The 14,313-nt window shown below is 40.0% G+C and overlaps 2 protein-coding genes across 2 annotated transcripts in view; both read right to left on the bottom strand.

Moving 5' to 3' along the window:
• LOC103454437 (uncharacterized) overlaps positions 1–14,313 on the bottom strand; it is a 67,222-nt gene that overhangs the window by 36,015 nt on the left and 16,894 nt on the right. The window lies entirely within an intron of this gene.
• On the bottom strand, positions 3,663–5,205 carry LOC139193303 (uncharacterized). The gene is made up of 2 exons (XM_070816286.1): positions 4,784–5,205; positions 3,663–4,500 (listed from the first exon to the last, which is right to left on the bottom strand). Exons 1-2 carry the CDS (start codon positions 5,203–5,205, stop codon positions 3,663–3,665), a joined length of 1,260 nt encoding a protein of 419 aa, XP_070672387.1.

Genomic DNA, 14,313 nt, shown 5'->3' with positions numbered 1-14,313 from the left:
GGTGAGCAAGTGGTCTGCATGGCCTGCACCTAGTCAGAAACGGGCTTCTCCTGTCTTCTGGATTTTGGCTGGGCCTTCGGGTTCCTCTCCCTTTTAGGCTGTTCTTTGGGCCAACGTCCCCCGAGCCCAAATTTTAAGTTTTGATCCAAACAGTGCCCCTTCAATTGATATTTAGCCTGGAATTCTAGGCACCAATATTAATTGAATAGCTGCATGTGTCTGCGCCTTTGCTCTCGGAACTTGTATCTTTTGATTGAGATTAACGTCACCCGGAGTCTCTCGATCTTCCCACGACCCTTGAACTACCTTCTGACATTTCTATAAATTATGGTTCTCCCCACAAACCATCCTCGATCTCATCTTTTATCCGCTTCAAGTGTTTTCCACTTCCTTAGTTTTCTCCCAAAACTGTGAAATGAGTTCTTCAGAGTTCAAGTGGGGTTTCTTAAAATTCCTTTTTCATGAGAAAAGAGTTCTCATCAGACAACTACTATCCCCAACACCTTTGGTCGATCACCCCGCTATCTCCAACACCCTTGGTCAGGCGGTTTCCTCACGATGGCTTGCCTTCCTACTTGCTGTCGTGATAAATCAGGTTTCACCATCACACATGGTGGTAATTTTGCCTAAGGATCCCCTACTAGGCACGTCTTGGTTGTACAACCCGATCACCTGATCGGGTCCTATCCAGGGAGACATCAGAAAACCAGCTGAAAATAACATTGTAGAAGGAATCGAATGTAGTACTTTGGACTTGGATTAGTTTGTAAATATCACCAATTTGTCGAAATGAAATAAACATTATCTTAGCAACTTTTTGTTTTTTCTGTCTTCTTTTGAATGATTGGTGATCATACACTGCACCTTGATACCCCGAGGTCGGCTTCACCTTGCATCCTCCTCAATGTAACAATCTCTAACATCCCATAATGTCGGACAATAATTTTTTAAGAATTTAACATTAATGGGATGTTTCTGCCCTTTCCCTTCAAGGTCTGCCAAGTAATATCCCCCTTTGCTCAACACTTGACTAACAGTGAAAGGACCTTCCCATGTCGAGCTCCATTTTCTAAAGCCCCTAAGCTGAGCTCCTAGAGGGAGGACTGTCTTCCATACTAAATCTCCCTCCTTAAAAGACTTCATCTTCACCTTCTTGTTATATGCTCGGGCAACAACTTTCTTTCTTTCTTGAATCTGATTCAAGGCTTCAATTCGGGCTACATCTAAGTCTTCAATTCCTTGACACATGGCTTCAACGTACTCTTCACTGTGTAACCCGAACTAATTCTGAATTCTGACAGAACTTACATTGATCTCTATGGGAATCACTGCATCTTACCCGAAGGTTAAAGCATAAGGAGTTGTCCCTGTTCCTGCCCTCTTGGAAGTTCTATATGCCCATAAAGTGTTTCCCAGCTTTTCATGCCAATTTTTCGGACTCTCAATCACCATTCTTTTAATAATGTTTACCAAAATCTTGTTACTGGATTCTGCCTGGCCATTTGACTGCGGGTAGTAAGGACTGGACTGGACCATCTTTATTTTGTATTTACTTGCAAATTCTTCAACTTTCTTTGAAATAAAAGACGGCACTCGATCAATCACAATAGTTTCGGGCACCCCAAATCTGTACAAAATCTTGGTCTCAATGAAATTCTTGACTGTGGCTGAGGTTATGGACTTTACTGCCAATGCTTCCACCCATTTGGTGAAGTAATCCGTTGCCACAATTATGAAAGTGTGCCCCTTGCTAGAAGCTGGATAAATCTGCCCGATGAAGTCCATCGCCCATCCTCAGAAGGGCCAAGGTCTAACCACTGGATTCAAAGGTACTGAGGGCACATGTTGGAGAGGTCCGTGTCTTTGACATTCTTCACAGCCTCGGGCATAGGATTTGCAATCCTTTTCCATGTCGGGCCAGAAATATCCATACCTTCTGAGCAACCACCTCATTTTTGTTCCGGCCTGATGTGCTCCACATACTCCTTCATGTACTTCGGCCATCACTCTCATTGACTCTTCTTGGCCTAAGCATTTCAGTAGTAACCCGTCTGGAGTCTTTCTTAGTAGGTCTTTCGCCCATAAGACATACTTCGTTGCTTGCTGTCTATTCTTCTTGATGGTGGATGAAGATGGATCTTTCAAATGATGGATGATGGGCGATCTCCAATCTTCAATCTCAGCTTCCTGAACCATTACATCCAGGCTGAATCCTCTTTCCAGAATGGAAGGAAGATTTCTCCTCTGAATCTTGACTTCCAACCCATACCTTCTCTCCTGTATTGGTATGCCTGAGGCCAATTGCGCCATCTCATTGGCTGCTAGGTTGACTCCCCTGGGAACATGACTCACCGATATCTCAGAATCTCAATAACTCAACAACTGCGTGGCCGTCAAATAATATCCGGCCATGGTGATATGTCTGCACTTGAACTCCCCATTTAGCTGGTTTATCACCAATTCTGAATCACTAAACACCTCAACTTCCATTGCCCCCAGTTCCATCAAGATTTCCAAACCAATTATTAAGGCATCGTACTCTGCCCGATTGTTGGTATTCCCTTGATAATCCAAGAAAAATGAGTAATAATGATAAATTCCCTGAGGGTTGATAATCACAATCCCAGCTCCTGAAGCTTTCTGAGTATAAGAACCATCAAAATACAGCTTCCAATGAGTAATCCACAAACCAGCCACTCTTCTTATCTCCTGCTGGATCTACTCCTCTTTGCCCGATATCCCTTTGCCTGGTGGGATCCAAACATAAGTAACTTCCAGGGTTCCTGGTATATTGATTATCTCATCTCGAGATTCTTGATGCTCCGCCAAGAAGTCAGCAATTGCTTGGCCTTTTACTGCCCTTTGGGGAACATACTGGAAGCTGAACTCTGATAATGCTAGAATCCATTTCCCAATCCTCCCTGTTAACATTGGTTTTGACAACATGTACTTTATCACATCTGTCTTGGCAATGATGTGCACGTGACAAGGTAACATGTAATGCCTCAGCTTATTGGCAGTAAAATACAGAGCTAAGCACAATCTCTATACTGGGGAATACCTTGTTTCTACCTCGGTCAGAATTCTACTGAGGTAGTACACTACCTGCTCTTTCCCGCCTTCATTGTTCTGAGCCAGCAAACTCCCAATTGATTTATCTGAAGCGGAGATATATAGCTTTAAGGGTTTTCCCCTATGAGGTGGTACCAATACTGGTGGAGAAGTCAAATAAGCTTTGATACTATCGAAAGCCTCTTGGTGTGGCGGTCCCCACTCAAATTTCTCCTTATCCCTCAGTCTTAATAAAGGAGTCAACGGCTGGATCTTGCCCGCCAGGTTGGCAATGAATCTTCTTAAGAAATTAATTTTTCCCTGCAGCCTCTGAAGTTGCACTTTGTTGGTGGGTGAAGGTGACTCCATTATTGCCCGAGCTTTATTCTTGTCCACTTCTACCTCTCGTTGATGAACCAGGAATCCTAAGAAATTGCCCGCTCTTACTCCAAACGCACACTTCTTAGGATTCATCTTTAATTTGTGGACCCTCATTCTTGTTAAGGCCTGCCTGAGGTCTATCAGATGCTGCTCTTCCGTCTTGGATTTCACCACGATGTCATCAATATACACCTCCATATTATGGCCAATCAGATCATGAAAGATGGCATTCATCGCCCTTTGGTAGGTTGCACCAGATATTCATATGCCCCCACATGCTCAGGGCACCTAAAAGTTGTTTTATGTATATCTTCCGAAGCCATCTTTATCTGATTATACCCGGCATTTCCATCCATAAAAGATAAGACTTTGTTTTTTGCTACCGCATCTATGGAAAGATCTGCCATAGGCATATGATATTCGTCTTTAGGTGTAGCGCCATTAATATTTCTGTAATCAACACAACATCGTACTGCTTTTGTTACAGCTTTTAAAACGGGTACAATGTTGGCTAACCACTCCACATATTTGGCTGGCCTGATAAATCCGGCTTTTATGAGCCTTTCAATCTCTTCTTTGACTTTTTCTTCTATCTCTTTCGACATCCTTCGTGGTGCTTGCTTAACCGGCTTATATCTTTCCTTGATGGGCATTCTATGTTCCACCAAGGTTGCATCTAAACCCGGCATCTCAGTGTAATGCCAAGCAAAACAATCTTTGAATTCTTGCAAGAGACAGATAATTTGTGCCTGATCTTTTTTCTCCAATAAACCATTGATTTGTATTGGTCTTGGGTCCTCCTTTGTTCCTAGCTCAATAACTTCCAAAGGATCTTGGACCTCTGGTGGTGGCTTATCGGGTTCTGCACACAAAAATTCGACTAGCTCCGGGCTCTCGGGCAAGTCGTCTGGTTCATCTAGGTCATATATACATTCGGCCATTTGAATGGCCCTTTCCAATTCTTCTTGACAAGATTCCTCGCTACTGTCATCCTGGCTGGTTGAAGCTCCTACCTGCCATTCTTGCTCTTCTCTGTCTAAGAGCTCATTTTCTTGTCTTCTTTCTTTCCTATACACCAACAGTCGTTTAATCAGGGATCTGACTGCCATTACCTGATCTTTCCTTTTTTGTTCTATCATTGATGATGTATGGGTGTTGGGATAATAAAAGGTCTATCCCATTCCTCTCTAGTAAGGAGCATCCCTTGTTTTAGAAGCTTTTGGGCCGTCACCTTGGTAGGACGGCCGTTCTCATCTGCTCCCAAACACTTCAAGATTCCTATGTTGGGATTATAGAAACTTGCTTCCGTTATATTGGCTGTGGGAAGAAATGGCCGTGATTCGGCCTCTACCATCTCCCAAAAGCCGGGCTCTCTGCGTTTGCCTCATGATACACAGCCACTTGTTGATGTAGGGTGGAGGGTACAACAAGGCTTTGGTGGATCCAATCTCTTCCAAGTAAGGCTCCATAGGTGGAGGTGCAGTCCACCACAAAGAACGCCAGCATGATCTGTTTAGACCCCAGATTTACTTCCAAAGGCAATATCCCAAGAGTATTGGTGATAGCGCCCGAGAAACTAGAAACTGTGAGGTCTGTAAGAATAAGATCATATGTGCCTCTCCCCAACTTTTTCATCTGTTTAGCTGGTAATACGTTAACAGCTGCCCCTCCATCAATCAAAATCCTTCTGAAGGGTACCTCCTCCAAATGAGCTGTTACATATATGGGTTTCAGATGATTGGCAAGTGAAATATTCGGGCGACTGAACACCATTTTGTCTGTGTATATCCTTACAGGACATTCTTTGGATGTTTCAGATGATGCAGCTTTTCCCGATGCTCATTCTTCCGCTACCTCCATATTAACATGAGCCATCATTGGCTCAGTTGTTACATAATCTCCTTCCATGGCGGCGGGCTGATCAGGTTGGGCAACAAATATAGCAGATAGCACATATGCCATGTTTATATGAAAGTTGTTAGGCTCTGGCAGTTCCTCTTTTTTGCTCTCAATCTGGTCCATGAATTCATCCAACCATGCCATAGCATTTGGTGGAAGCAGTGGTTCTGGTGCCCCCTCGAGTTGATTCACACCTGGACATAGTGTTTGTTTTGGAACTTCCCCGAAGGGATCCCCTAATGATGAAGAAGGTTGTTTTTTCTCAGGGGAGACAGTTCCAAAGCAAATAGGCAGCTCTGCCTTCCACCCGGGAGTTGGCACCATAACCATATCTTCTTGAGCTCTCCTCAAGATTCTATATTTCCCAGGGTGCAGGCTTTGTGGCACATGATTTCCTTCGCCTTCAATTTTGCTGTTAGCCCTTTCCACCTCCTTCTTACTTCTCTAGCGGAGCTGACTGCTCCCTCCAGACGATGTTTTCTCTAACTTTTGATTTTTGGAAGCCTTCGACGCCGCTGGGGTTTTCAAGGAATTCATGTAGGCTTTATGTTGCCTCTGAACCCTTCTGACCATGAAGGCTCGCATTTTCTTAACAAGCTGCCCATTCTTCCCGACCACATACCATTTTCGCCCGAGGCGGGCAGGATTATCTTTTGTAACAAGGTTTGTTATCTTGTCATTTCGCCTGACCTCTCTTCCCATATAGCCGTACTGAGAGTGCCCTACACTTCTCTCTTTTGGATTCTTGGCCTCTTTATCCTCTGCCTCCTCAGAAACTTCATGGTTACGAAATATTTCTGATAAAGCCCTTGGTTGGGAATCACCTTCTAGCCGCTGAAAGACACTTCATGAGGTATCCCTTCCTACAGTCCGTTGAGCCTTCTCTTGTGCCTTTTTTCTCTTTTGCTCTTCATTCCTTTTGATCAGTTCATGATCGATGAAGGCTCCTGTGGGTGGTATTTCAAGCTCACACTCGCATTGGCACTTACTGCACATCACCCTTCCTTTGAATATGGCTGCTTTTGGATATTTGGGCAAGTTAACCACCCATTTTATGGGTTTGTCAACCAGTCTTCTTTCTTCTTCTCTTGTGACCTTCTCTTTTCCCTTCTCCGCCTAGGCCATACTGATCATATTTATAGGGGCATCTGAGAAGGGATCTGTATGTTTATCCGTCACCGCAGCTTCTTCTAGGTGATTGGTTTTAAGGCCCCCCTTCTCCCTATCATTTTCTTCCCCAAGATGAGGTAAAGACATAGGAATAGGTGGTCTTAGAACCAGGTCATCTTCTTTTCTCAAGCCTGCAGAAGTGTTCTCCAGTCTTTGCAGCATGTGCAACAAAGCAGTTTGGAGATCTTCTGATCCTCTTGACATATATTACTTTAATCAATGAAAATCCCACCGGGCGTGCCAAAACTATGTTCGTGGCGGGAATTTCCGTGGGGAATGTTTCCTGGCCGACGAGCACACAACTCCCCGAGAGGTTGGTGCCAGTTGATGCTTTTCTGTCAGGCTTCTGCTTTGCTGGCGGGCTTTATCGGGCAAAGCCTGTCGGGCAAGGCCTGTCGGGCAAGGCTCGTCGGGCAAGGCTGAAAGAGAATGACAGAATTAACTTTGAAATGTGCCTTTGTGAGGCCTTAGGTGTAGGCCTTGAGGCTCACGATCAAGATTAACTTTTGAATTGCTCAGGCGTGCCACTACCATCTTCAACATGGTAGATGTAGAACGGATGTTTGAGTTTTAATTATATGTGTTTGAAAGACTATGTTAGTTGTTGACAGGTGCCTTTGTAGGGCCTTAGGTGTAGGCCTTGAGGCTTCCCGTAAGTAACTAACTTAGTACTCAAACACATAAGGTTCCTTTTGTTAGTTATATGGTTCTTATAACCATTATACTTCTGATTACTTGAGCTCAGAGAGCAGAATGGATCCAAATAGGTGCCTTTGTGGGGCCTTGAATAGGCCTTGAGGTTTCCCATCAGAACCCCTTCTATACTTAATGTTCTTGCCCGAGAAATAGGATGAATCCAAATAGGTGCCTTTGTGAAGCCTTAGGTGTAGGCCTTGAGGCTTCCTATCAGAATTCATCCCGTACGCGAACATTATGTGGTCATCATAATATAACAGAAATAAAATCAAGTGGTAGGTCGATTACTTGCGCCCCAAGTAACTTCGGACTTCTTGTTATCAAAGCTTGTAGTGGATGGGTCAAGTCCACATCAGGTTCTTTTTTTATGCCTTGAGGCTAAGGACTTTTAGGGTGATCAAATCTTATATGCCCTAAGGCTTAGAACTTAGATCTGGCTTGAATTGTAAAGACATATTCATGTCGGATTCAAGCACTGAGAGAGTCTTTTAAACGCCATATTACTAGAAATAACTTGGATATAATTTGAAGTATACAACATATTGCTAGGCTAATGAATGGAAAGACAAAAACAAAGGAGGTCGGGCAAGGTTTAACCTTGTCGGGCAAGGCTGATCGTCTTGCAACTTCCTATCTTTGTGGGTTAACAGAAGGTTTGAAGGCTTGGAAAAGGGGTTGAGAAATGAGTTTGCAGAAAGAAAATCGATATTACAGCAGGCGTTGAGCAGGGTAGCAGAGCTATTACAAAGGGTTTATCCCGAAAGGGATGAGGGTTTGGGCTGACTACAGCTTCGTTTTGAAAGCAAATCTGGCTTTTGAGCAGAGTTTGTGCTTTTGTTTGTTTGTTTGTTTGAGTGTCCTTGATTCTGACCTCTCTTTCTCCTTTTATAGACACCTTGGCTTGGCTTCATGTAGCAATAACCTTGCCCGAATGCAGTTTGAAGGGTAGTGACTCATCAGCTATTTTACTTGTACTGCCATTTAAAAGTACTTTTTGGGCTGATTAGCTGGCTGGTCTATACCATTTGGCCTTTGGGTAGGTGAGCAAGTGGTCTGCATAGCCTGCACCTAGTCAGAAACGGGCTTCTCCTGTCTTCTGGATTTTGGTTGGGCCTTCGGGTTCCTCTCCCTTTTAGGCTGTTCTTTGGGCCAACTTCCCCCGAGCCCAAAGTTTAAGTTTTGATCCAAACAGTTTCAATTTCTTATCACTTGCTAGCCTCCTAGATAGCACTTTTGCGTACGCATCTATGGTATGCAAGTACTTAAATACATTATTACTTCTCTAATCTTTATACCTTCAAATGACCCATTAATTACCTACCATGTGATTCCCTTGTTAGTGATTAGAAACTCTACATCTTCTTGCATTATTTGAGCTGTCTTTCCTGACCATAATGTTATCCTGTGATATATGGTACAATAACACAAACACATTAATTACAATGCTCCAATCACCAGTCCTCTAATATGCATATACAATGGTGTAAAAACGATTACTTACCCTGAATAATCGCTATTTATGAAGTTTTGAAGGCGTTCGTAGTCATCTTTATCAAACATGGGACCCACAAACGTTTCAGACATAACAATATTTTTCTCATGACATTTTCTTGCAACCTTCTTCGAAACATAAGTATCACAATCTATCTCTTGTCTAATTGGATCATGAGGTGACCGACATCCAATTTGTATCATCTTCTTTCCTTTCTTTGCATTTTCATAAGGTATGTCACCAACTTTCCTCATTGATTCATCAATTCCAGAACTCTTGTGTTCCACATTTTTCCTTTTTTTGCCAGATTTTTTTTGTATTTGCATATTCGAAGTCCGCTTTTCTAAGTACCTTTCGTACCTATCTTCTTTTCACTCCTTTGATTATGGATGCTATTTCTGGGGATGGTTGTTTTTTTTTAATCGACCTCTTCAAGTAAGACACTGATTTGCATATTCAGTAGTTCATGCTCCCATAATAAAATATATGTGTAAATTTTTATTCTAATGTTTTTATTTTATTAACACAAAACGTTATATTGGTATACCTTAATATTTAGTTATTATCTGTCACACCAAAAAAACTCTGATGAAATTAGTGGAAAATGTGATGACGTACACACTAGCTGATAACGTTTAGCTTAGCTGTTATGTCCTACCTTCTTCTTTTGGATCAACCCGCGAAACCCCTTAACACGTTATTGAGGGCTTTTATGTAATTTCAACAGATGTAATCGAGAAACCATCGCTCTCTGTGTCTCGCTCCATTTGCTCTGTCTCTCCTTGCTTCTGGTTCCCATTCTCTCCCTCATCTTCTTCCACAAAAATCAAGGTTTTGCCGAACTCTCCACCTCTCTCCGATGAACTCCGATTCCCTTTCACATCTTCTTCCATGGCTATTATTTATGTTTCTGTAGATTAGGCTTTTGGTCTATTTTTTCTCAGTTTTTTACTTGAGCTTGGTTTTAGGTGGTGCTCTTCACAACAGCTTCGAATTAATTTGGAAGTAGTTGATTTGCGTTTGAGAATTTCGACTGTGATTGTGCTTTTGTTGTGCAAATGATGCTTTCTGTGTGTGATTGGATTGGAGATTTTGGGGTTTTTGGGTTTTGTTTGTGCTGCTTTAGGAAGTTAGGAACTGGTTCTTTGAACTTTGAAGCATACGGACGTGACAAAGGATATGATCATATTATTAGCGGAATAAGTGCTTCTGATCTGAAAAGTGCTTTTACCAAACAAATTGATGGCTTACTTTAATTGTCCATAGGTTATAATGCAAAGTTTGGCCTGTTTAATCTTGGTCACTGCCCCTGGATTTCTGAAGATACCTTTTACAAATATTAACAGGGTATGTGGTCTGCAATTTTCTCATCAGCAATGCAGCATCAAGCCGAAAGCTCGAAAACAGGATCGGTCTATCTTTCGCGTACTTGATCACCCCTGTTTAAAGAAATCTTAGTACATATTATGTGCCTAAAACAACTACATTAATCAAGAATACGCAGCTACGATCCTATAAAACAGATCCGGTCCAAGTAAGGCCGTAAAAGTAATCGTACCATTGAACAATGTGTCTGTTAGATTAGTTACACTGCACTCCACACAGCAAGGAAAATGTAAATAAGGATACATACATATATGGCAGTGGTTTGAATGTAAAGAACCAGTTTTTTTATGTCCTTTCTCCAAATCATTGTGTATACGAGTTCGTATATTAGGAAAATTAAATTTAAATTAAAGGAGAAATTAGAATCCCTTACATTTTTTTCAATACTTTTTAGATCAAACATTAATTCCTTTTTAAGATTAGATTAAGAGGCTTTGACCAATTGCCACATTAACATTTCTCTATTTTAAAATTACCTATAATTAGTTTACAGGCAGCTTCACTTCACCTTGTAACTAATTGCCTACAATCTAGGAAATTAATTTCACAGTCCTTTAAACTCCTACGTTTTAATGACTCCTTCTATAAAAAATAATTAATTAAAGTAATTTAAACTCCTATGTTTTTAATGACTCTTTCTGGAAAAAAAAATTTAATTAATTAAAGTAATTCCTCATTATTAGTAAAAAAAAGTAATGAAAATAAACGTACAAAAAATTCAAATGTACTACAATCAAATGTATCAAAAATTCAAATGTACCAAAAATTCAAATGTAACCAGAAACCAAATGTACCAAAAATTCAAATATACCATAAACCAAATGTATTCATCTTATTAGTAACCAAACTTACCGATATAATCAAACGTACCGATGTAACCAAACGTACCTAACAACGAGTTTTTTTTACATTCTATTTAATTTACTAACATAAATGTTTCAATAAAAAAACATGAATAGACTTCTAAGAAAATAAAATGAAATGATATTAAGCACCAAAATTGTAGGGAAAATGTTTAATCAAATTTTCAAAAGGAATAGATGTTTAATCTATGACATTTAAAAACGAGGCGTCTATATCAAAACGCCCCTTATTTTTTTTCCAACTTCTTGTTGAACTTTAGTGCTTTACCATTAGCTGAAGGATATACATTGTTTTTATATTATTATGTTCCTCATTTCCTGCCTTTTTTAACCTTTATAATCATATTGGTGCTGTCACTTCATATTATGATCTGTTGATAATTCTCTTCACTCATTTATAAGTGAAATGTCTTAGGTTTAATTGTCGTCATTACCAATTCGAGGTTTAGTAACCCATTATGAGGTTTAGTCCACTATATCTCCAAAAGAAGCTGTAAAATCACTAATGAGGTGTATTCAATTGGGATTTTGTGGGGTTTTAACTCTTTTAATGAATTGAGGGGTATTCAATCAAGTTTTTAAGTGATTCTCTGAAATTCAAAGTGTAATCAATCATGATTTTAAGTAGTTTATTAAAATCATTAGAAATATGGGTATATTTGTAACATCTCACATCGCCTAGGGGAGTGGATCATGTAAACCTTATATGTGCATGCCCATCTCTTCCAAGCACGAGACATTTTCGGAGCTCACTAGCTTCGGGTTCCATTGGAACTCTGAAGTTAAGCGAGTTCGCGCGAGAGCAATCCCATGATGGGTAACCCACTGGGAAGTTCTCGTGTGAGTTCCCAGAAACAAAACCGTGAGGGTGTGGTTGGGGCCCAAAGCGAACAATATCGTGCTACGGCGGAGTTGAGCCTAGGATGTGGTAGGGGCCCGGGCCGGGATGTGACAATTTGGTATCAGAGCCAATCCCTAGCCGAAAGTGTGTCGACGAGGACGTCAGGCCCTTAAGGGGGGTGGATTGTAACATCTCATATCGCCCAGGGGAATGGATCATGTAAGTCTTAAATGTGCATGCCCATCTCTTCCTAGCACAAGGCCTTTTGGAAACTCAATGGCTTCGGGTTCCATCGAAACTCTGAAGTTAAGTGAGTTCGCACGAGAGCAATCCTATGATGGGTAAACCTACTGGGAAGTTCTCATGTGAGTTCCCAGAAACAAAACCGTGAGGGCGTGGTCGGGGCCCAAAGCGAACAATATCGTGCTACGGCGGAGTCGAACCCGGGATGTGGTGGGGGCTCGGGGCGGGATGTGGTGGGGGCCCGGGGCGGGATGTGACAATATTCAATTAGAATTTTCAAAAAATGTATAGCATTCCAGGTGTATTCAATTAGAAATTGATTTTTAAAGAGTTTGAAAAAAAATTGAGGAATTCGAGAGAATTACAGAGATTTCGTAGTGTATTTTAAGCATCCACAAATCTCTCCTCCCACCCGTATCCTCTCTCTCCCCCTTCTCTTTCACACTGCAATAACAACCCATTAAAGACAAACCCTTCTCTATTTCAGTTTTAAGATTCACTATAATCTGTCCATTTTGTTTATGTTTTGTGTTTTAAGTATGTTAAGGGGTGTAATCAATTGGAAATTTGAGATATTTTATTGGTTTCATAAATCTATAATTTTTTATAGAGTTTAATTGATTTGTAGAGATTCCATGTAAATTTTTTTTATCAATTCTCTCGAAATCTCATGGGAAGAGATTTTAATTGAGAATTTGAGAGATTTTGATGGCAATAAAAAGTTGAAATGTAATGGGAAGAGATTTTAATGTATTCAATTGAGAATTTGAGAGATTTTTGATGAATTTTTATGAAGTTTAACTGATTTGTAAAGATCCAATATAAATTTTTTTATTCAATTCCCTAGAAATTTCATGGAAAGATGTGAGATTTGTGAATGTTTAAAATACACTACAAAATCTCTCAAATTCCCTCAAATTCCTTACTTTCTCAATTTTTTTTTAAAATCAATTTCTAATTAAATACACCTAGAATATTATAAACTTCTTTAAAATCCTAATTGAATACACCTAGATTTTTAATGATTTTAATAAACTATCTTAAAATTCTAATTGAATACACCTTGAATTTCAGATAATCACATAAAATCCTAATTGAATACCCCTAGATTGATAAAAAGAATTAAAATCCCTCAAAATCTCAATTGGATACACCTTGTGGATGCATAAAATACAATACGAATCTTCAATTCCCTCTAATTTCTCAACTTTTTCAAATTCTTTAAAATCAATTTCTAATTGGATTCACTTGGAATTTTATAAATTTTTCTAAATTCTAATTGAATACACCAAAATTTTTAAGGATTTTAATAAAGTATCTCAAAATCCTAATTGAATACACTTTGAATTTCAGATAATCTCTTAAAATCATGATTAAACACCCCTAAATTCATCAAAAGAATTCAAATCTAGGGTTAAACTTTGTTTACTATCCTCATGTTTCGTGGTTTTCAACATTTAGTACATCAAATTTGTTTTGTCCCAGAGTCATACCTAAAGTGTTAATTTTGGGACAGTCTCATACATCTGTTAGTCAAACTGTTAATTCTCCCGTTAAGTGATGACGTGGTGCCATGTGGACAATGATTGGGCACGACGTGTCATTAAAAATATTAAAATAATTAATTAAATAAAAGTTAAAAAAAAACCATCCCTTCTCCCCCCTCCCCTAACCCTGAAGAAAAAGAAGAAGAAGAAAAAAAAAAAACCGAATCTGCAACCCAGAAGAAGAAGAAAAAAGAAAAAAAAAAGAAAAACCTAATTTACAACCCAAAAGAAGAAGAAGAAGGAAAAAAAAAAACCAAATCTGCATCCCAGAAAAAGAAGAAGAAGAAGAAAAAAAAAAAAACAGCAGCCCAAACCTAGTTCGTCCACCCCCCTTGCCCCGTGACCGTGAACATGAACCCAGACCATGAACTCCATATTTTTGGGATTTTCAGTGTGGGTGAATTTCAAACATACTTTGAGATTGGGAAGAAGAAGAAGAAAAGAAAAAAAAAACAGCAGCCCAAACCCAGTTAGTCCCCCCCGCCCCACTACTGCGGACGTGAACCCAGACCATGAACTCCATATTTTTGGGATTTTCAATGTGGGTGAATTTCAAAAATACTTTGAGATGGGGAGTTTGAGATGATTTTTGGACTGGTTTTGTGGTAGATCTCCATTAATCTGGAAATGACGAACTGGGTTTTTTTTTCTTTCCTTCTTCTTCTTCTTCTTCTGGGTTGGGGCGGGATTGGGGGGTTTTTTTTTTTGTTTTTTTTTCCTTCTTCTTTTGGGTTCTTGTTCTTG

This window comes from Malus domestica, chromosome 17 (genome assembly GCF_042453785.1).
Source record: "Malus domestica chromosome 17, GDT2T_hap1".
Taxonomy (NCBI): Eukaryota; Viridiplantae; Streptophyta; class Magnoliopsida; order Rosales; family Rosaceae; genus Malus; species Malus domestica.
The sequence above is the reverse complement of the archived record's forward strand: the minus strand, read 5'-3'. Positions and strand labels throughout refer to the sequence as shown.

What these genes read in the sequence shown, in the direction of transcription:
- LOC139193303 (XM_070816286.1), bottom strand. Translation starts at nt 5,205, where the DNA reads ATGGTGTTCAGTCGCCCGAATATTTCACTTGCCAATCATCTGAAACCC. An exon ending in AGCCCGGCTTTTGGGAGATG is followed by an intron (nt 4,501 to 4,783) that starts GTAGAGGCCGAA and finishes GTTGGTGTATAG; the next exon opens with GAAAGAAAGAAGACAAGAAA.